General features: G+C 43.7%; 1 protein-coding gene across 1 annotated transcript; it reads right to left on the reverse strand.

The window, feature by feature from the left end:
* Positions 1-1,427: 1,427 nt before the first annotated feature.
* LOC118364138 (ankyrin repeat domain-containing protein 34A-like) lies at positions 1,428-24,100 on the reverse strand. Its single transcript, XM_035745364.2, has 2 exons — positions 23,865-24,100; positions 1,428-4,840 (listed from the first exon to the last, which is right to left on the reverse strand). The coding sequence occupies exon 2, from the start codon at positions 4,744-4,746 to the stop codon at positions 3,157-3,159; it is 1,590 nt and encodes a 529-aa protein (XP_035601257.2). The 5' UTR covers positions 4,747-4,840; positions 23,865-24,100; the 3' UTR covers positions 1,428-3,156.
* Positions 24,101-24,650: the final 550 nt, after the last annotated feature.

A 24,650-nucleotide genomic window follows, 5' to 3' on the forward strand; every position in this document is an offset into this window, starting at 1 on the left:
AATGACTCCTTTATCCATTGCAGTGTTAGTGTATGTTGTCTCACGCTTAGCCTATGATGATGCAATCTAAAGTCCCTCCTCCAGGCCTTTGCCAAAGAAGACATCATCCACCTGCGCTGGAGTGCATCTTGTTTAACAGATGAATGTGTGGAGGTCACTTCTGGCTAAAATAAATATTTCCCGCCATGTGCAGCGGAGTCAGGCAGGCTTCTAATCAATATTGGTCGTGGTGGATATTTTGCTCAATTAAGATATGATTTTGTCATTCATGCTGGATAATAGTCTCAAACCTGTACTGAATACCCAATACCTACGACTAGTATGGAACCTGTACTGAATACCCAATACCTACGACTAGTATGGAACCTGTACTGAATACCCAATACCTACGACTAGTATGGAATCTGTACTGAATACCCAATACCTACGACTAGTATGGAATCTGTACTGAATACCCAATACCTACGACTAGTATGGAATCTGTACTGAATACCCAATACCTACGACTAGTATGGAACCTGTACTGAATACCCAATACCTACGACTAGTATGGAATCTGTACTGAATACCCAATACCTACGACTAGTATGGAACCTGTACTGAATACCCAATACCTACGACTAGTATGGAATCTGTACTGAATACCCAATACCTACGACTAGTATGGAACCTGTACTGAATACCCAATACCTACGACTAGTATGGAATCTGTACTGAATACCCAATACCTACGACTAGTATGGAACCTGTACTGAATACCCAATACCTACGACTAGTATGGAATCTGTACTGAATACCCAATACCTACGACTAGTATGGAACCTGTACTGAATACCCAATACCTACGACTAGTATGGAATCTGTACTGAATACCCAATACCTACGACTAGTATGGAATCTGTACTGAATACCCAATACCTACGACTAGTATGGAATCTGTACTGAATACCCAATACCTACGACTAGTATGGAATCTGTACTGAATACCCAATACCTACGACTAGTATGGAATCTGTACTGAATACCCAATACCTACGACTAGTATGGAATCTGTACTGAATACCCAATACCTACGACTAGTATGGAATCTGTACTGAATACCCAATACCTACGACTAGTATGGAACCTGTACTGAATACCCAATACCTACGACTAGTATGGAATCTGTACTGAATACCCAATACCTACGACTAGTATGGAATCTGTACTGAATACCCAATACCTACGACTAGTATGGAAAGTGTGTTGCACCCTGTGATTCTTGCCATCACAGAAAATGAAGCGTATCATTTTTTTTTTACAAATATCCAAATTAATGGAGATTGGTTGATTCTTGATACTGAAAGTACAGTATTATCAATTTTATGATTACACTTAAGTCAAATTGACATGACAAATCTCATATTAAAGACACATGACAACTAAAGGTTGCTATAATTCACTTATGAACATTTAACAAATGTTTATTTCACAATCAAATTACAATCAAGTTCAAACGTGAAAATAGATTACATATTAGAATTTACTTTGCTATTTCCTAACAGGCATACAAAAATATGTATTTTTTGTTTGTATTTCTCTTAAACTTCAAGTAACCTACATTACAGTTCAATCGACAGGAGGTCAATATTAAACCTTGTAGCACATAAACATTATTTCATTAAAGACAGAAATATTTCAAATGGAAGCGGGACAAGCAGTCACATTGTAAGCTTGGTAAACATTTTCTAACTTTTTTTTCTCTTAAATCTCACTATACAAATGGGAATTATTTAAAAGTGACAATCTAAATGTGTAAGTAACTGTAAATGTTAGTTCTGTGAGCCTAAAACTCTCCCTTTCGGCAAATCTGTGTACAGTAAATGTTAAGAAGTGCTTCAGATTGCTTTTAATGTACAATTTGTAAAGACAACTTCACGTCCACCATAGATGAAGGATATCCATTGACATTACAGTACAGCATATTGCACATGGACATATTTCATAAGCAAATTAGGTTTGTCTTATCTTTACATTATTTACAGTTAATATGTGCTAGGAGCTCTTTCCATATGGAAAGGCACAGCATCAATGTGCAATTAATTGAGGTTAATTCTTCTAAAAGCCATCTAACAGTATTCACACACTCCAATGTAAACAAACATGCTTTCATGGGATTTCTTTGGAATTTTGTATGAAATTAATTGCACCTCAATTGACTTGTATTTTTTTTTTTTTTATCAATTGATAACAACATTATTACAGTGTGATACTCATAAAGAGTCCCACATGTTGATTTTTTATTTATTTTTATCAATTGATAACAACATTATTACAGTGTGATACTCATAAAGAGTCCCACATGTTGATCCCACTGTAGTCGTCAGGGTAAGTCAGGCGTGTGGTTTGACCATACAGCTAAATAGCTCTCTAAAACACAAAATCTCAAGTGATTAAAAAGTAAAGGCAAATAAATACAGTGAAAGTAGATAACAGCAACAATACAATGACAGTGAAATCTTCAGGCAATATGTCTTGAAAACTATTTAATGGAATGCAGCATTATTCTCCCCCAAACAAACCCATCAACATGAGAGCATTTTAGGCTTGAAGTTTGACGTTTTAAAGCAGCTAACGCAAGAATTGAAAATCGGGAAGACAGGCCATTCAGAATGACAAGGTAAGCTGTTGCTAGCATCTCTACTGTTGATTTTTTTCTTTCAACTTAAAGTGTCATAGATAGATAGGGTGACTGAATTCAGAAGGGAAGAAAATGTATTCAGCACACGGAACAACAGGCATGACATTGGCGCACATTCTGCAGTGTGTAAACATCTAAAAACACAGAAATACGTTTCTATTTCTGTTGACTGCAAATGGTATATTAATAAATAATTTGAGGAGAAATGAAAAGAACATCTGCTGTATACCGTATTACTCAATCAACCAGCTTTCTGTGACAGCACGGAAAGGAAACACAACAAATTAAAATAGGTCACCTATAAATAAAAATAACCACCTGCACTCGACACAGAACAAGGATGGGACTGAGGTCTCACTCTGAATGAGCCAAATTCACGTTACTAGTCCTGGTTTAAGCACTGATTGAGGATAATGATGGACTAATTAGATAGACTAATTGATCCACCACTGTACCCTCACATGTCCTTTTAAGTCTCAGTCCCCGTTGGACTCAATGACCTTCTCTGTCAGGATCTCCTGGAAGGTGGAGAGCTGATTCATCTGTTCTGTCTGCATGGAGTGCCTCCTCATCAGTTTCTTCTTCATCTTGAAGTCTGGGCCTCTCTTGGGTGAGGCAGGGGCAACTGGAACCAGGCTCTTGGGACCAGAGTGGACGGGGGAAGTGGGCTTGCCATTGGCCCGGATGTCTGGGATGGGCCGGTGGGGGTTGACATTGAGTGGGGGCAAGAACCCGGGGCGGGTGTGGGAGATGTGGTCCAAAAGGAGGGTGCCTGAGCCCCTGCGCTCCAGGAGGCCTGGGGGCCGTCTGCGCATGGTGATGGGGGAGACAGAATTGGGGATGCTCTCAAGGGACTCCCGGGAGGAGGTGGTGAGCAGAGAGAGGGGCGAGGCGTTATACTTCCTCCGCTCCACAGACACGCGCCCCGAGTCTGGAGATCCAGGGATGGACTCAGGACACAGGTGTGTGTCTGACTCATAGTGCTCCATACGTGTAAGTTTGGGGTGAGTCAGGGTGCGTGAAGCCACCCCCCCTGTATTTTCCTGAGACTCCGGCGCGGTGTTCCTGCGGTACAGGATCTGGTGCTGTTGGACCTTGTCGGCCCAGGAGGAGCTACAAAGGGCTGCACAGTCCTCTGAGCAGGATCGGTCAATGAGTTTGGGCGAGCAGGGGTCATGTGTTTCAATGCTGTGCCGACGAGACAGGAGAGGCCTGCCAGGACCCGAGATTGACAGACCATTCATCTCAGTGATGATCCTACCTCCACCTTCCTCCTCCAGTCCACCATCAACCCTCTCCTGTGGGACCCTGCTGAGCACTGAGGGTGCTACCAGCCCCCAAGGCTCAGAGTTGAGCCTCTTCAGGAGTTTGCGGGGAGGCGGCCTTTTCTCCCCTAGGGTTCTAGTGGAGGGTAGGGGTAAGGCTGATGTCAGCGCAAAGCTGAAGATACTGTCCTCCTCCTCAACCTTCTCTGCTGCTGGGGAATTGGAGGTCCGGATCGCTACCTCTGAGGGCGACATGCAGGCCACGGGCGAGAGCTTGTCCACCACCCCTGGTGATGGGGGGGAGTTGAGATACTGCTTGGTCTTCTTGGTGCCCGAGGGTGACGTGTCGGTGGTGATGATGATTACCTCCTTGCCCTTGGCCTTGCAGGCGTCCAGCAGGACCTGGAGGGTGTCTCTGTCACCTCTGTTAATGGCATGGACCAGGGCGGAGGAGCCTGTGTAGTCCTTGAGGCTTGGGTCAGCTCCATTCTCTAGGAGCAAGGACACCACCTCTTTGCCCGCCTGCTCGACACAGGCATGCATCAGGGCGGTCCGCCCAGACTTGTCTGGGATGTTGGGATCGGCTCCTTTCTCCAGGAGGTAGCGCACCATCCTCTGGCGGCTCTGGGGGTCCTCGTAGCCAGCCAGGCAGGCAGCAGAGATGGGGGTCTCGCCCCGCTCGTTGCCTTCGTTGATGTAGGCACCCCCTTCCAGGAGGAGCCGGGTCAGTCGCAGCTTGCCCTGGAAGACGGCTTTGAGGAGGGCGTTCCCCTCCGTATGGAGGGCTCCTCCATCTCCCATGGTGCCTCTGGCACCTCTTCCTCCAGTCAAATCTGCTACACCCAGCTAGTTAGCTTAGCGCTGACTGGCCATCTTCAAGAGGAAGCTGGTAAACCTGTGATGAAAAACAAAGTGATGTCAGAATTCTAAATGTACAGTACAGACAGGCAGTGCTAAAAGGTGGTTAAGATGGTTAGTTTGGTTGGTCTATGCATATATCTAGTGTCTAGTATGCAGCAGTACAACAGTTATACTGCATTACCAATGCCATCTCAGAGTGACTGCAATTGAAGCCTTTGATATGTAGTGTGTCTGTAAGAGCAAGACAGGGAGTGTCTGGATAGCCATCTCATGAGGTGAAATGACAACAAGATGCAGCTCCCATCTGGTGTAACAAAAACATTTTAGACAGTCTTTTTCAAAGGGAAAGCGTTTTTTCTCCCTCAAGATTGACAACATCTCTGCCATGATTGGTGAATGCATGATACTGATCCTTGACCGCACTATGCTAAGATTGGCTTATTTTACTAACTTTCCTGGTATTTTTAAACTATACCTATGCAGAGTTGAATAAAGTTAGACTTTGCAGAGAATTAACTATGCATGACTTGGACTTTTTGCCTTCCCATCAGCAAAAGAGCAACTCCCCGCTGCAGTAACATGGTAATATGTAAAACGGTGAATAATTAATCATTTGATGCTTGAAAGTGAGATTATCTCAAAATCTGCAAGTATGAGATACAGAAAGATGAGGTAATGTCTCAAAAATTAATAATCAGATATCCAACAGGATATAAGGTGAATTGACTTGTCTAAACTTTTAAATGACTCCTAATACTGATTTAATTATTATTATATTTTTTTCTGTGACTGAAAATCAACATAATGATGTTCTTGGGATATTCATTCTACCAAACCTTCCTCTAAGTAATCTATTTAAATGATCTCAAACGATTGATTATTATCCACCTAATAGACAGCGACAAAACAATCCAGCCACAACTTTCACCGTGACCCAAGAGGAGGAGGGACTGGTTGCCTGTGGCTCACCAGTGGTTCCCGACCCACCCTATGGGATCTAGTGATCAACTGGAGAGAAGGAGATGCATCTTGTGCAGAGAGAAATAAACAGCTGTCTAGCAATGAATGAGCTTCAACTGGGATATTTAGTTCTATGCTAAGGTGATTCAATGTGCCCTGTTCATGTTAATAAACAACTCTATTTCATAACCCAGGTGAACAACGGGCATGGGGACAGACAGTGGCTATACAAACCGAAACAGAGAGTGTAATCATCTGGGTATAATAGAGAAGTAGTTAGTGGTGGTTGTGGGGAAGGGAGTTGAGGAGCCAGAATGAAGAGGGAAGATATTATTTGTTCTTCATTCCCCCTGAGTGTAGCAATATATCCAACAACCTCACATGAAATAGGTTGAGAGACTTGTGACTTCTGTTACAACAATATTATAGGCCAGAGTCTTTCTTTGGCTGTGTTGAAACACATATTGAGACGTCTAACTAACCATCCCTAAGCACGCATATTATAATACACACTGTAAAAATAGAATGTCTCAAAACACCATGATTGTGTAATGAAACCATGAAAAGTAATGCACCTAAGCTGAGATCAGGTGTTTGAAAGGGTGTTTGAATGAAAACCTAACGTAAGTGTTTTAATACACAGAATGTGTACACATTGTTTTAGAGAGAGGAAACGCCACCAAATGAGAAGGTATCTAATTCTGCACTAAACAGGACTCGAAACAACAAAATAGTGTTTTCAATCTTTTCTGTTCGGGCTCCCAGTCCCTGGCAAGGTGTTGCATAACACTTGATTAAGTGGTGTTACTACACACCATGTTATGTTTCAACACATATCAGGATGATGTGTTTCAATACTCCTGAAAAGTTCAAACCTCCTGCAAGTCGTCTCATTCAAATTGGTGGCAGCTCAGTTGCCACTAGTTTTGGTGTTACAAAGCACTTCATTTCAACAGTGCAGCATTTACAAACACAGTTTAATTTGAGTGAATCGGAGTAATTCCTTACAATGGCTAGGGCTCAGTCTTTCTTTCATTCAGACTGTGATCAATACACTCAATTACATTTAATCCACCCACCCCTTTTTATTATGGCCTATGTGCCTAAATAATTCTGTTGGGAATCAATGGCAGTTTAATAATAACAGTTGTTACTTCGTCATTACTGGCTCGCTGCCAGGGGACTCCGTGGGTGGAGTGGGAAGCAGTTGACAGGTGCTGAGTTGAGATGGGCTGAGGGAGAGGCTCTCTATCCTGAGAATGTGGCTACGAGGCTGCCACCTACAGCTCTCTGTGTGTGTGTGTGTGTGTGTGTGTGTGTGTGTGTGTGTGTGTGTGTGTGTGTGTGTGTGTGTGTGTGTGTGTGTGTGTGTGTGTGTGTGTGTGTGTGTGTGTGTGTGCGTGCGTGCGTGCGTGCGTGCGTGCGTGCGTGCGTGCGTGCGTGCGTGCGTGCGTGCGTGCGTGCGTGCGTGCGTGCGTGCGTATCTATGGGTCTGACACTAGTCTGCCCATGCTAAAGACCCAATCTGTCGACTGGGGCGGAAGGCAACTTGACGATCCACAATGATCTGCATCAAAGTGGATGACGATCCAAAATGATCTGCATCAAAGTGGATTGATGCCTTTGAAACAATGTATTATTATTACAGTTACTGGATTCACCACCATTATAGATTATTAGCGTTTCAGAATTACAGAGATACTCTCCTTTCTCTATATATTGTTCCCCTACAATATTAAATAAATACATCAATAAATTGTTGAAGACTCCAGCCACCCAGGTCATAGACTGTTCTCTTGGCTACCGCATTGCAAGCGGTACCGATGCACCAAGTCTGGAATCAACAGGACCCTGAACAGCTTCTACCCACAAGCCACAATACTGATAAATAGTTAGTCCATCACATACGCTGCTGCTGCTGTTTACTATCTGTCACTTTATTCTTCGTTATATGTACATATCTACCTCTTCCCTTGTACCCCTGCACATCAACTGGTACTGGTAGTCCTTGTACAGCCAAGTTATTATTACTCATTGTGTATATATTATTACTTTTATTATTACATGTTTTAGTTTTCTAGTATTTAGCTATTTTCTTTCTCTCTGCTTTGTTGGGAAGGGCCCGTAAGTAAGCATTTTACTGTCAGTCCACACCTGTTGTTTACAAAGCATGATACTACTGTATACATACAGATGTAGGATCTTAATTTGAGCCAGTTTGCTACCGCAGTAAAATAATCCTGCAGCAATAGGAAATGTTCATTATTATGCAGATTATAATTTGTGGGGGTTGTTACATTTTTCGTTAAGGCAAATCAATCATTTCAATTGAAATGTCAAAGTGGAAATTACAAACGTTAGAAGCCTTTTTACAACTCAAATACATTACAAGTTTGCATATTTTCTGAGTAACCTAAATATTGAGTGGCTTTCGTCAAGCTGTCCACTCAAGAAACTGCTTCAAACTGTAACCAGTGCCTGCAACCTGGTTCAGGTTATCAGTCAACCTACCAGAGTATTCACAAACAGAACAGGAACTAAATCATCCACTTGTATTGATCACATCTAATACTGCAGAAATCTTCTCCAAAGCAGTATCCACACCCATCGGATGAAATGATCATAATATAATAGCCATATCTAGGAAAAACAAAGTTTCAAAGATGACCTAAAATAGTGTATAAGTGATCATACAAGAGGTTTTGCAATGATTCCTATGTTGAACATGTGTAATGAGGAACATCCTGACGCAAGCACTTAAATCATTTACGAAATTGCTTATTCCAGTTACTAATAAGCAAGCACTCATTAAGAAAATTATTGTAAAAACTATTAAATACCTGTGGATTGATAAGGAATTGTGGTTGGGGGGGATGAGGCAAAAGGAATGGCAAAATGTCTGGTTGCACAGCCGAGTGGCAAACGTACTGTAAATTGGGAAATCACGTGACTAAACTTAACAAAAAGAAGAAGAAATTACTATGAAACTAAAATAAATTATAGAAAGAATGATACTAAAAAGCACCTTAAATTAAATGTGGGGCAAAAAGGCAAACTCAGCTCCATCATTCATTGAATCAGATGGCTCATTCATTAAAAAACCCATTGATATTGCCAACTACTTCAAAGATTTTTTCATTGAAAATTCAGAAATGACATAACAACAACATATTATGAACCTACACCTCCATACATAACTGACCAAATGATAAAAGGCAAGTATTATAATTTTGAATTCTGTAAAGTGAGTGTGGAAGAGGTTAAATAAATGTTGTTTTCTATCAACAATGACAAGCACCCAGGGTCTGAAAACATGGATGGAAAATTACTGAGGATGATAGTGACTATATTGCCACTCCTATCTGCCATCTATTCAATCTAAGCCTTCAGGAAAATGTGTGCCCTCAGGCCTGGAGGGAAGCAAAAATAATTTCGCTACCCAAGAATAGCAAAGCACCCTTTACTGGCTCAAACAGCCTTCCAGAGTAAGCCTGTGTAAGCCAAATGTGTTTGACCAGATACAATGCTATTTCACAGTAAACAAATTAACCACAGACTTGAAGCACGCTTACAGGGAAGGGCATTCAACATGTACAGACGGCACTTACACAAATGACTGATGATTGGCTGAGAAGAATTGTTAATAAGGAAAAATGTATATGTTATGGCTTTACATCCCCTGCTATATTGTGGATCAAGACTTACCTGTCTAACAGAACACAGAGGGTGTTCTTCAATGGAAGCATTTCCAACATAATCCAGGTAGAGTCAGGCATTCCCCAGTGCAGCTGTCTAGGCACCTACTTTTTAAAATCTTTACCAATGACCTGCCACTGGCACTGAGATAAGCCTGTGTGTCCATGTATGCTGATGACTCAACACTGCACATGTCAGCTACCACAGCAAGTGAAATCACTGCAACGCTTAACAAAGAGCTGCAGTCAGTTTCAGAATGGCTGTCAAGAAATAAGCTGGTCCTAAATATTTCAAAAACTAAACGCATTGTATTTAGGACAAATCATTCACTAAATCCTAAACCTCAACTAAATCTTGTAATGAATAATGTGGAAATTGAGCAAATTAAGGAGACTAAACTGCTTGGTGTAACCATGGATTGTAAACTGTCATGGTCGAAACATATTGACGCAACGGTAGCTAAGGAAGCGGCGCAGGTCCTAATCCAGGCACTTGTCATCTCCCGTCTTGATTACTGCAACTCGCTGTTGGCTGGGCTCCCTGCCTGTGCCATTAAACCCCTACAACTCATCCAGAACGCCGCAGCCCGTCTGGTGTTCAACCTTCCCAAGTTCTCTCACGTCACCCCGCTCCTCCGCTCTCTCCACTGGCTTCCAGTTGAAGCTCGCATCCGCTACAAGACCATGGTGCTTGCCTACGGAGCTGTGAGGGGAACGGCACCTCAGTACCTCCAGGCTCTGATCAGGCCCTACACCCAAACAAGGGCACTGCGTTCATCCACCTCTGGCCTGCTCGCCTCCCTACCACTGAGGAAGTACAGTTCCCGCTCAGCCCAGTCAAAACTGTTCGCTGCTCTGGCCCCCCAATGGTGGAACAAACTCCCTCACGACGCCAGGACAGCGGAGTCAATCACCACCTTCCGGAGACACCTGAAACCCCACCTCTTCAAGGAATACCTAGGATAGGGTAAGTAAGGGTAAGTAATCCTTCTCACCCCCCCCCCCAAAAGATTTAGATGCAAGTGGCTGTTCCACTGGATGTCATAAGGTGTATGCACCAATTTGTAAGTCGCTCTGGATAAGAGCGTCTGCTAAATGACTTAAATGTAAATGTAAATGTAAATGTAAGATGGGGAGAGATCTGTCCATAATAAAGCACGACTATGCTTTCTTGACATCGCTATCAACAAAACAATTACTATAGTCCCTAGTTTTGTCACACCTGGACCACTGTCCTGTCATATGGTCAAGTGCCACAAAGAGACACATGGGCAAATGACAATTGGCTCAGAACAGAGCAGCACGGCTGACCCTTAGAGGTACACGGAGGGTCAGCATGTCTTTGTGAGAGATATTGACATGTTGAAATCCCCGAGCTGTCTGTTTAAGTAACTAGCGCACATCTCAGACACCTACTCATACCCCACAAGACATGCCACCAGAAGTCTCTTCACTGTCCCCAAGTCCAGAATAGACCACGGGAAATGCACAGTACTACATAGAGCCATTTCTACATGGAACTCTATTCCACATCATGTAACTCAGTCAAGTACATTTACATTACATTTAAGTCATTTAGCAGACGCTTTTATCCAGAGCGACTTACAAATTGGTGCATTCACCTTATGACATCCAGTGGAACAGCCACTTTACAATAGTGCATCTAAATCTTTTAAGGGGGGTGAGAAGGATTACTTTATCCTATCCTAGGTATTCCTTAAAGAGGTGGGGTTTCAGGTGTCTCCGGAAGGTGGTGATTGACTCCGCTGTCCTGGCATCGTGAGGGAGTTTGTTCCACCATTGGGGAGCCAGAGCAGCGAACAGTTTTGACTGGGCTGAGCGGGAACTGTACTTCCTCAGTGGTAGGGAGGCGAGCAGGCCAGAGGTGGATGAACGCAGTGCCCTTGTTTGGGTGTAGGGCCTGATCAGAGCCTGGAGGTACTGAAGTGCCGTTCCCCTCACAGCTCCGTAGGCAAGCACCATGGTCTTGTAGCGGATGCGAGCTTCAACTGGAAGCCAGTGGAGAGAGCAGAGGAGCGGGGTGACGTGAGAGAACTTGGGAAGGTTGAACACCAGACGGGCTGCGGCGTTCTGGATGAGTTGTAGGGGTTTAATGGCACAGGCAGGGAGCCCAGCCAACAGCGAGTTGCAGTAATCCAGACGGGAGATGACAAGTGCCTGGATTAGGACCTGCGCCGCTTCCTGTGTGAGGCAGGGTCGTACTCTGCGGATGTTGTAGAGCATGAACCTACAGGAACGGGCCACCGCCTTGATGTTAGTTGAGAACGACAGGGTGTTGTCCAGGATCACGCCAAGGTTCTTAGCGCTCTGGGAGGAGGACACAATGGAGTTGTCAACTGTGATGGCGAGATCATGGAACGGGCAGTCCTTCCCCGGGAGGAAGAGCAGCTCCGTCTTGCCGAGGTTCAGCTTGAGGTGGTGATCCGTCATCCACACTGATATGTCTGCCAGACATGCAGAGATGCGATTCGCCACCTGGTCATCAGAAGGGGGAAAGGAGGAGATTAATTGTGTGTCGTCTGCATAGCAATGATAGGACAGACCATGTGAGGTTATGACAGAGCCAAGTGACTTGGTGTATAGCGAGAATAGGAGAGGGCCTAGAACAGAGCCCTGGGGGACACCAGTGGTGAGAGCGCGTGGTGAGGAGACAGATTCTCGCCACGCCACCTGGTAGGAGCGACCTGTCAGGTAGGACGCAATCCAAGCGTGGGCCGCGCCGGAGATGCCCAACTCGGAGAGGGTGGAGAGGAGGATCTGATGGTTCACAGTATCGAAGGCAGCCGATAGGTCTAGAAGGATGAGAGCAGAGGAGAGAGTGTTAGCTTTAGCAGTGCGGAGCGCCTCCGTGATACAGAGAAGAGCAGTCTCAGTTGAATGACTAGTCTTGAAACCTGACTGATTTGGATCAAGAAGGTCATTCTGAGAGAGATAGCGGGAGAGCTGGCCAAGGACGGCACGTTCAAGAGTTTTGGAGAGAAAAGAAAGAAGGGATACTGGTCTGTAGTTGTTGACATCGGAGGGATCGAGTGTAGGTTTTTTCAGAAGGGGTGCAACTCTCGCTCTCTTGAAGACGGAAGGGACGTAGCCAGCGGTCAGGGATGAGTTGATGAGCGAGGTGAGGTAAGGGAGAAGGTCTCCGGAAATGGTCTGGAGAAGAGAGGAGGGGATAGGGTCGAGCGGGCAGGTTGTTGGGCAGCCGGCCGTCACAAGACGCGAGATTTCATCTGGAGAGAGAGGGGAGAAAGAGGTCAGAGCACAGGGTAGGGCAGTGTGAGCAGAACCAGCGGTGTCGTTTGACTTAGCAAACGAGGATCGGATGTCGTCGACCTTCTTTTCAAAATGGTTGACGAAGTCATCTGCAGAGAGGGAGGGGGGAGGATTCAGGAGGGAGGAGAAGGTGGCAAAGAGCTTCCTAGGGTTAGAGGCAGATGCTTGGAATTTAGAGTGGTAGAAAGTGGCTTTAGCAGCAGAGACAGAGGAGGAAAATGTAGAGAGGAGGGAGCGAAAGGATGCCAGGTCCGCAGGGAGGCGAGTTTTCCTCCATTTCCGCTCGGCTGCCCGGAGCCCTGTTCTGTGAGCTCGCAATGAGTCGTCGAGCCACGGAGCGGGGAGGGGAGGACCGAGCCGGCCTGGAAGATAGGGGACAAAGAGAGTCAAAGGATGCAGAAAGGGAGGAGAGGAGGGTTGAGGAGGCAGAATCAGGAGATAGGTTGGAGAAGGTTTGAGCAGAGGGAAGAGATGATAGGATGGAAGAGGAGAGAGTAGCGGGGGAGAGAGAGCGAAGGTTGGGACGGCGCGATACCATCCGAGTAGGGGCAGTGTGGGAAGTGTTGGATGAGAGCGAGAGGGAAAAGGATACAAGGTAGTGGTCGGAGACTTGGAGGGGAGTTGCAATGAGGTTAGTGGAAGAACAGCATCTAGTAAAGATGAGGTTGAGCGTATTGCCTGCCTTGTGAGTAGGGGGGGAAGGTGAGAGGGTGAGGTCAAAAGAGGAAAGGAGTGGAAAGAAGGAGGCAGAGAGGAATGAGTCAAAGGTAGACGTGGAGAGGTTAAAGTCGCCCAGAACTGTGAGAGGTGAGCCGTCCTCAGGAAAGGAGCTTATCAAGACATCAAGCTCAAGCTTGATGAACTCTCCGAGGGGACCTGGAGGGCGATAAATGATAAGGATGTTAAGCTTGAAAGGGCTGGTAACTGTGACAGCATGAAATTCAAAGGAGGCGATAGACAGATGGGTAAGGGGAGAAAGAGAGAATGACCACTTGGGAGAGATGAGGATCCCGGTGCCACCACCCCGCTGACCAGAAGCTCTCGGGTTGTGCGAGAACACGTGGGCGGACGAAGAGAGAGCAGTAGGAGTAGCAGTGTTATCTGTGGTGATCCATGTTTCCGTCAGTGCCAAGAATTCGAGGGACTGGAGGGAGGCATAGGCTGAGATGAACTCTGCCTTGTTGGCCGCAGATCGGCAGTTCCAGAGGCTACTGGAGACCTGGAACTCCACGTGGGTCGTGCGCGCTGGGACCACCAGATTAGGGTGGCCGCGGCCACGCGGTGTGGAGCGTTTGTATGGTCTGTGCAGAGAGGAGATAACAGGGATAGACAGACACATAGTTGACAGGCTACAGAAGAGGCTACGCTAATGCAAGGAGATTGGAATGACAAGTGGACGACACGTCTCGAATGTTCAGAAAGTTAAGCTTACGTAGCAAGAATCTTATTGACTAAAATTATTAAAATGATACAGTACTGCTGAAGTAGGCTAGCTGGCAGTGGCTGCGTTGTTGACTTTGTAGGCTAGCTGGCAGTGGCTGCGTTGTTGACACTACACTAATCAAGTCGTTCCGTTGAGTGTAATAGTTTCTACAGTGCTGCTATTCGGGGCTAGCTGGCTAGCTAGCAGTGTTGATTACGTTACGTTGCGTTAAAAGAACGACAATAGCTGGCTAGCTAACCTAGAAAATCGCTCTAGACTACACAATTATCTTTGATACACAGACGGCTATGTAGCTAGCTATGTAGCTAGCTACGATCAAACAAATCAAACCGTTGTGCTGTAATGAAATGAAATGAAAATGTGATACTACCTGTGGAGCGAAGCGGAATGCGACCGGGTTGTTGAGTGCGGAAGTTCTATTCAGTAGACGTTGGCTAGCTGTTGGCTAGCTAGCAGTGTCTCCTACGTTAAGGACGACAAATAGCTGGCTAGCTAAGTAGTAAAATCTGATTTAGAAAACTGATAAACTACACTTTACGGAACAGTTTGGACTGTGCAGGCAAACACACAGCATTCACAAACACATGCTAACACACGCACTCTACACACACATACATTTTAATATTGTTATTTTGCTGTATTATTAAATCAAATCATATGTCATCTGTCACATGCGCCGAATACAACAGGTGTAGTAGACCTTACAGTGAAATGCTTACTTACAAGCCCTTAACCAACCATGCAGTTTTAAGAAAATCAAGTGTTTAGCAAAAAATAAAAATAACAAATAATTAAAGAGCAGCAGTAAAATAACAGTAGCGAGGCTATATACAGTGGGGCAAAAAAGTATTTAGTCAGCCACCAATTGTGCAAGTTCTCCCACTTAAAAAGATGAGAGAGGCCTGTAATTGTCATCATAGGTACACTTCAACTATGACAGACAAAATGAGAGAAGAAAATCCAGAAAATAATATTGTAGGATTTTTTATGAATTTATTTGCAAATTATGGTGGAAAATAAGTATTTGGTCACCTACAAACAAGCAAGATTTCTGGCTCTCACAGACGTGTAACTTCTTCTTTAAGAGGCTCCTCTGTCCTCCACTCGTTACCTGTATTAATGGCACCTGTTTGAACTTGTTATCAGTATAAAAGACACCTGTCCACAACCTCAAACAGTCACACTCCAAACTCCACTATGGCCAAGACCAAAGAGCTGTCAAAGGACACCAGAAACAAAATTGTAGACCTGCACCAGGCTGGGAAGACTGAATCTGCAATAGGTAAGCAGCTTGGTTTGAAGATATCAACTGTGGGAGCAATTATTAGGAAATGGAAGACATACAAGACCACTGATAATCTCCCTTGATCTGGGGCTCCACGCAAGATCTCACCCCGTGGGGTCAAAATGATCACAAGAACGGTGAGCAAAAATCCCAGAACCACATGGGGGGACCTAGTGAATGACCTGCAGAGAGCTGGGACCAAAGTAACAAAGCCTACCATCAGTAACACACTACGCCGCCAGGGACTCAAATCCTGCAGTGCCAGACATGTCCCCCTGCTTAAGCCAGTACATGTCCAGGCCCGTCTGAAGTTTGCTAGAGAGCATTTGGATGATCCAGAAGAAGATTGGGAGAATGTCATATGGTCAGATGAAACCAAAATATAACTTTTTGGTAAAAACTCAACTCGTCGTGTTTGGAGGACAAAGAATGCTGAGTTGCATCCAAAGAACACCATACCTACTGTGAAGCATGGGGGTGGAAACATCATGCTTTGGGGCTGTTTTTCTGCAAAGGGACCAGGACGACTGATCCGTGTAAAGGAAAGAATGAATGGGGCCAAGTATTGTGAGATTTTGAGTGAAAACCTCCTTCCATCAGCAAGGGCATTGAAGATTAAACGTGGCTGGGTCTTTCAGCATGACAATGATCCCAAACACACCGCCCCGGCAACGAAGGAGTGGCTTCGTAAGAAGCATTTCAAGGTCCTGGAGTGGCCTAGCCAGTCTCCAGATCTCAACCCCATAGAAAATCTTTGGAGGGAGTTGAAAGTCCGTGTTGCCCAGCAACAGCCCCAAAACATCACTGCTCTAGAGGAGATTTGCATGGAGGAATGGGCCAAAATACCAGCAACAGTGTGTGAAAACCTTGTGAAGACTTACAGAAGACTTTTAAGTGGGAGAACTTGCACAATTGGTGGCTGACTAAATATCTTTTTGCCCCACTGTACAGGGGGTACCGGTACAGAGTCAATGTGCGGGGGGAACAGGTTAGTCGAAGTAATTGAGGTAATATGTACATGTAGATAGAGTTAAAGTGACTATGGATAGATAATAAACAGATAGTTGCAGCAGCGTAAAAGAGGGGTTGGGGAGGTGGACAATGCAAATAGTCTGGGTAGCCATTTGATTAGCTGTTCAGGAGTCTTATGGCTTGGGGGTAGAAGCTGTTAAGAAGCCTTTTGGACCTAGACTTGTTACTCCGGTACCGCTTGCCGTGCGGTAACAGAGAGAACAGTTTATGACTGGGGTGGTTGGAGTATTTGACCATTTTTAGGGCCGTTCTCTGACACCGCCTGGTATAGAGGTCCTGGATGGCAGGATGCTTGCCCCCAGTGATGTACGTACGCACTACCCTCTGTAATGCCTTACGGTCGTATTGTAGATATGTTATGGTAGAGTAGTGTGTAATAATGTGTTGTGTTATGTAATTGTGATTGGACTCCCGGAAGAGTACCTGCTGCCTTGGCAAATTAAGATCCTACATCTGAATGCAACCTGCGGCTCTACTCAGTATTTCTCCAGTGGATTTATCTGTCAAACACCTCTGAAGAAGTAATGTGTGACCATAAACATCTCTGTAGTGCTGAAGAAAAGAGGTAGACAAATAGTATGTATCTCCTGGTCCTTGACAGTATGGATTCACTACAACAGGAGATGAGGAAGAGCAGACATGGCCTTTTCCATTTACATCTGGGATACTCTTGACAACTCAGGGATACAATCGTAGAGGTACTGTTGCTGATCCGTCGTCATTATTGTGAAATAATTATAATGTTATTAAGGTGAGATTTTAATAGAGAAAGCTGACCCGAGAGCAGAGCTCACTTTCTTTCGATCCTATCAGTATAGACACATGCTCCAACGATGCACTCTGCGTGGTGTTTTGGGAAATGCATGTTACATATTCGGCTGCATCATTAAAACACTAGTAAAACTAAATTCCATCGCTGTCGGTAAACCGGGCCCAGGTGTATTGTGTGGGTCTGAGCAGAGTTTTTCCCACAGCAGACAGGGGAGAGAGAGCTGTTTTGTCTAAGATCTATGGACTCCAGCTCAGAGGCACTAGTCATTTCTGCCAAGATGGACCAGGAAAACAGGCACAGTGTGAGTGCTCCAGTCCAGTGGAGCCAACTTAGCGACCTTATTTAGTGTGTATTCAGATCTCTCTAGCGACACATTTTTTTTAAAGTGACTAGCGACTTTTTCTGGTGTTATTGGAGACTTTTGGAGACTCTGACGTGAAAGCACGTATCGTTCTTACTCTTCTCAACGAGCCGTGGGCCCCACCCCCGTCCTGAAGCACTCACAGGCGGGGCCCAGTCCTTGTGCAGCAGTCCCTCCCAGCTGCAGTCAGAGCAGGAGATGTTCACCCTTCCGCGTCCAGACTACAAATGAATCGCGCATGCGGGAAGCCGCCGCTGGCTGATCCTGCCCTGGCTTACATTGAAAAAAAAACAACGAACCTGAATTAGGGTCAGACTAGTTACCATAATTTTCTCACATTGCCATTGACAGTTTTTTCTATTGTCTCTTTTGGGTCCATTTAGATTGTATACAAAAAAATAATAATAATATTATGGTTAAAAATGTTTTACTAAAATGACTAAAGTGACTTGTTGTAGGCTCCTAAGTGGACCATAAGGTTCCAAACCAAATTAAGAAAACGAAACTAAAAAACAAACAAATAAATAAATAATAAAATAAAAAACTAAGTAACTCCGCCAGAGTGTCTCTTTTGGGTCACTTTTGCCGGTCCCAAGCCAGGATAAAGGAGGTGGGTTGGAATTGTGATATTAAAAAAAACAATAATCGACAGAAGAAAGTTCATTTGTAGTTCTAAACATATTTAGGGTGTTTTTTACTCACTTTTTGTCTATCCCACGACGTTATTCCTCTCTCTTACAGCGTCCATCACAATTACATGCACATGGCCAATTATGCAAATTAATTGATGACGTCATTTAGCGACTTTTAGGACAGCCAATAGCTACTTTCCTTACTGAGGAGTTGGCAACACTGCTCCAGTCAGATAACGATGCTCAGGGGGCTTCATGGAGCTGCTAATCCAATATAGTTGCAGCATACGAATCCCCGACACAGATTCCTTCCCTGAGATGTCTCAATGATTCACACCAAATGTTTTCTTCCCTGTCATACTGTGTTTATCTAGGCATGTCAAATGAGAAGTTTTCATTTACAACCAAATCAACAAAAAAAATGATGTAAATGATATATTGCAGAAGGTTCCAGACAATATTTTTGTGATTTCATATGTTTTAGAGTAATTTAACCCAAACAGCAAATCACTTCCTCATCCTTGATGGGCCCCCGAAAAAAAACATGAATGGCTCCAAAAACACCCAAATACATCAAACTGCAAAGCGCTCAGTCTAGTGATGCAGGTCTTTAGATGCCATACACATGAAATTGTGTCATTTCGAATTTATCCTCAACGTTAAGCTATATTCCATTTTGTTGCGACTCGAGCGATACCTCCAAAGTCAATTTTACAGGTAGGCCTAACTGCCTAAATAAAGTAAACACTTGAGTAAATGAGGGATACAATGTATATTGAAAGCATGGGGTGGTCACCCAAAAATGAAGACACTATATGTTAGTACAGTATTTCCTTTTTTTGGAAGTTACCTGTAGCAACAGGCTACACGGAAAATTGAACTGCTTGAGAAGGCTTGAGTCGCAAAAAAGGGAATATAACATTGCGGATACATTTCGGAATGACACAACTTCAAGTGTACAACATCTAAAGACCTGCATTATTATACTGAGAGCTTTGCTGTTTCTAAAATTATGTATTTGGGTGTTTTGATCATTTTTTCAGGGCCCCCAAGATACACGAGGATGAGGAAGTGATTTGCAGTTTGGGGTAAATTCCTCTAAAACATGTGAAATCACCAAAAAAATTGTATGGACCCTTCCATAACATGCCATTTACATCAAATATAGAGATTTGGTTGTGAAAAAAATATTCAGGTAGAACCTGCTGTAGCTGCAAACACATACACACGCCAACTCACACAGTGGTGTCATGATTGTCACCGCCTCTGAGTGTCCCAGATTGACCCCTTGCTCTGGGCTGTGGAAAGGACAGGAGCGACAGAGGGGTTGACATCGATCCACCTGCAATTTTCCAACCAGACTCCTCACTTCGCACTCCCACTCTGATAAGGGAGGCAGTAGAAGCTATTTCTGGCTGGGTAGTTTCAGCTATAGCATGACATTTATCATCCTAGCTGCTATCTATCACTGCAGTTTCAACTGACGTAATGCCTTAATCTGGGTAGATAGCGCATCCACTAATCCACTAAAACCTCCTATTGTTCGCACGTTAAATATTGATAATCTATTGACAAAAACAACATATTTCATGCACAGCACAACAGCAAAAGGTAATTGATAAGCAGTTTATTTATTTTTTATTTCATACTGTTGTTGTCTTGAGTACCAACAATAGGTCTGCAGTAACTATTTATTGATATCCCTCTTAAAACATATTTCAGGCTACTAATATATCAGAGTCTGTGCTTTTCCATACCAATTTCTTTCCCCATCTCTCGACAGGTCTCTTCATTATTGCTCTTCCTCCCTGACTTTCCATTTATAACATCTCTGTTGTTTGGTTTACACACATTATCTGTGTGTAAACCTGGGTCTGTCTGGGTTTCTAAAACAGAGTGTGCATCTGACTGCCTTTGGAAAGTATTCAGATCACTTTACTTTTTCCACATTTTGTTACGTTACAGCCTTATTCTAAAATTGATTAAATAGTTTTTTTCCTCATCAATCTACACACAAAACCCCATAATGACAAAGCAAAAACAGTTTTTTTTATGTTTGCTAATTTATACAACATTAAATATCACATTTACATAAGTATTCAGACCCTTTACACGGTACTTTGTTGAATCACCTTTGGCAGTGATTACAGCCTTGATTCTTATTGGGTATGATGCTACAAGCTTGGCATACCTGTATTTGGGGAGTTTTTTCTATTCTTCTCTGCAGATTCTCTCAAGCTCTGTTAGGTTGGATGGGGAGTGTCACTGCACAGCTATTTCCAGGTCTCTCCAGAGATGTTTGATTAGGTTGAAGTCCAGGCCCTGGCTGGGCCACTCAAGTACATTCAAAGACTTGTCCCAAAGCCACTACTGCGTTGTCTTGTATGTGTGCTTAGGGTGTTTGTCCTCTTGGAAGGTCAACCTTGGCCCCAGTCTGAGGTCCTGAGCACTCTGGTGCAGGTTTTCATCAAGGATCTCTCTCTGTACTTTGCTCCATTCATCTTTCCCTCGATCCTGACAAGTCTCCCAGTCCCTGCTGCTGAAAAACATCCCCATAGCATGATGCTGCCACCACCATTCTTCACCATAGGGATGGTGCTATGTTTCCTCCAGACGTGGCGCTTGGCATTCAAGCCAAATAGCTCAATCTTGGTTTCATCAGACCATAAATCTTGTTTCTCATGGTCTGACAATCTTTAGGTTCCTTTTGGTAAACTTCAATCGGGCTGTCATGTCCCTTTTACTGAAGAGTGGCTTCCGTCTGGCCATTCTACCATAAAGGCCTGATTGGTGCTGCAGAGATGGTTCTGGAAGGTTCTCCCATCTCCACAGAGGAACTCTAGAGCTCTGTCAGAGTGACCATCGGGTTCTTGGTCACCTCCCTGACCAAGGCCCTCTCCTCCGATTGCTCAGTTTGCCCGGGCAGCCAGCTCTAGGAAGAGTCTTGGTGGTTCTAAACTTCTTCCATTTAAGAATGATGGAGGCCAATGTGTTCTTGGGGTCCTTCAATGCTGCAAAAAGTTTTCGTACCCTTCCCCAGATCTGCGCCTCAACACAATCCTGTCTCGGAGCTTTCTGCACACTTACTTCGACCTCATGGCTTGGTTTCTTCTCTGACATGCACTGTCAACTGTGGGACCTTATACAGACAGGTGTTTTCCTTTCCAAATCATGTCCAATTAATTGAATTTACCACAGGTGGACTCCAATCAAGTTGTAGAAACATCTCAAGGATGATCAATGGAAACAGGATGCACCTGAGCTCAACTTTGAGACTCATAGCAAAGGGTCTGAATAATTATGTAAATAAGGTATTTCAAGATTTCTAAAAACCTGTTTTTGCTTTGTCATTATGGGATATTGTGTGTAGATTGCTGAGGATGTTTTTTTTTCATCCATTTTAGAATAAGGCTGTAACGTAACAAAATGTGGAAAAGGTCTTGTGGTTTGAATACTTTCCAAAGGCACTGTATACATGTCTTAGTTAGTGTGTAAAAGCTTGTCTGAGTACATGTACATCAATCTGTGTGTATTTGTACGTGTAGGCGGGCAACATTATTAAAATCCCCCCACCCCCATTCCAAAGAGCTTATCGTTCATCATCAGACCTCTTTCTCTCTCACTCTCTCTCTCTTTCTCGCTCTCTTTCTCTCTTTCCTTCACTATCAGCTCACTGACTCACTATGAGCTAAAGTCATGCATTTCCATCTGCTCTCAGAAGACACAGTCTCATGGCGGAGACAGTCAGGACTGAGTACTCTAGAGTAGAATAGAATATTCCTTCTATGACATGTATGTCCCCTGGTGTGCAGCTGCACCGTGTCAAGAACTGACATCACCCCAACACCCATTACAATAATTGGCCCTGTTGTACCCCCTGATCTGCCATCCTGGTATCCCATCTCGGGTGAGCTGTGCATGTCAGAGTGTGCCACACTTCCTGTTGGAAAGATGGATGTGATGGCATATAGCACTGACAGTGCCCTCCATTGGCCCTCTAGACAGATTATTCATAATTCCAGGTTTGTGGGGGTGGATGTGACCTACACCTAACCTTTCCTCCATAGAACGCCTGTAAGAAGCCATCCACGTGTCATAGTTGTCTTATGCCCTTGTCCCTTAGTGAACCTGTTGTTTCTGAGTAGTAATTGCAGTGCTCTCTGTAACATTTACAAAATCCATAGTTCAGTAGCTATACATCTAATTGATACAGTACATAAGCTATGAATCAATATCACTATGTGAAATACATTTAAAGATATACATATAATGCAGAAGTATAATGATTATTCTCGGGAACATGAATTACAAGGTAAGTTTATGTGTATAATGTAAATTCGTAATACAAGAAAGCATCGTTCCCAAGCGTTTCATATTATTGTTTCCAAGAAACTTAATCAGGTGTATATGTATACAATTCTACAATATCATACAGGCCTAATAGCAAAAGATTCAGCGAAACTATTATGTGAAATGTTGCAAGAAACTTAAATCCATTCCAAACTACGGTCGCTATCCATGGTGCTGATTCGGTCGTTCTGCCGGACGCCAACCTTCCGAGAACTGAGAAAAGCAATGTAAAGGAATTCATGCTTTCAATTCAAGTTCGTGATGGTGTTGGTAATATTGAATGAAACCGAGACGCAGCATCAGTGTTATCATATCGGCTCCAAGAAAAACTAATTCAAACCTGTTTCGGTGACCAATCACTACGTCAATTGGTTTTCTGACGTACTGCTTCTAATATTAAACTAGCAGGGAAGTTATACTATTCCAGGTTATTGGACAAAAACAGTAACTGCGCCAGTAAAAAGAAACAGCCGTTTCAACAGTCGGTTGATAGAAAACATGTTTCTCCACACTGAATGTAGCCTAGCCTATGCATTAGTACAGCAGAGATAATAAAATACGACCTAAGTTACATCGCTGCATCTATTGCCTTTCTCACACACATAACATGAAGGTCTGCTTCTCTTTTTGCCACATTCCATCATACGGCTGATCTTATAGGACCGCAATAAGCCAAGTGACAGAATTTCATGACAATGCAGATTGGTTCATGATTTAGGTTACAGGGGTTGCCTCTCAGGCAAGAAATGTGGTGCTTATAATATGGAAAAATTGTGACAGCAAATCTGAATCAGCTGAATCTATTTGCTTTTTGTAGCAGTTTTTTTTATTAGTCTTTGCATATAGCAAGGCTCAACCAATCTGATTACAACTGCCAAACGAATCGTGTTCGTTGGTCTGCGGGATTTTAGGCTATAGAGCATCTTTTATCTCTTACACAAATATGGTAAGAAACAATGAATTATAAAATCTGAATAAGTTCAGTTGAATTGCATATTTTTTTTATTGTTGGTCTTTCATCAAATTTAACTTGTTTTATTTTTTCACATGGAATACCAAAACACTGTTCTCAGTTCATGTCGATATTGCTTTGTCAAGCCATTTGGCCATGACATTAACCACTCATAAGGAATAATTTAATGGCAACAAATATTTATTTAATCTACAATATGCAAATGTAGCCTTCTATCACCATGCGCTGCAAACACGATATAAAGAGAAAATATAAATCCTTACCATAGATGACACAAGTTTAATTCAGATCCATTTGGCATATGTTTTTTTTCTGATATAAAAGCCAGACTTCAGTCTCTGTAATATCCCCCCGATATTGTGATAACGTCGAGCCTCTCTCCCCCTCCCCCTCTTCACCCGTATCTCTCCCGCAACCACTAGTTTAGAAGACGCGGAGCGTCGCAGCGGGGGTGGGGAGTGGGTCGGGTGGTGGGAGTGAATACGAACACGGTGGATATGTTGCGCGCAGACGATGCGCTATGATGATCCCTGCGCTTGACAGACAGATAAAGAAACACGAGAGAGAGAGAGAGAGAGAGAGAGAGAGAGAGAGAGAGAGAGAGAGAGAGAGAGAGAGAGAGAGAGAGAGAGAGAGAGAGAGAGAGAGAGAGAGAGAGAGAGAGAGAGAGAGAGAGAGAGAGAGAGAGAGAGAGAGAGAGAGAGAGAGAGAGACCTGCTGTATATAGACATCATGTGCAGGAACCATATGACTGGTGTTCATTAAAACAGTAGCCTATACAATGTTATACACACAATTTGGTGTCTTGATAGGCATACAAGTTTCCACACAGCCTATTATAAGAAATATCAACAAAGGATAGGCTATATTTAAACCTGATTGAGCTGTAAGTATGGGCCCAATATTGTCTGTTCTGTGCTTATGACACTATTCCTGTCCTGTTACCTCAAGGGAAAATAAAGAATGTGTACAAGGCTCAATGGCTTGGTATAGATGTCACTATACCCGCAATAACATCTGCTAAATGTATGTATGTGACCAATAAAATG

This window comes from Oncorhynchus keta, chromosome 31 (genome assembly GCF_023373465.1).
Source record: "Oncorhynchus keta strain PuntledgeMale-10-30-2019 chromosome 31, Oket_V2, whole genome shotgun sequence".
Lineage (NCBI taxonomy): Eukaryota > Metazoa > Chordata > Actinopteri > Salmoniformes > Salmonidae > Oncorhynchus > Oncorhynchus keta.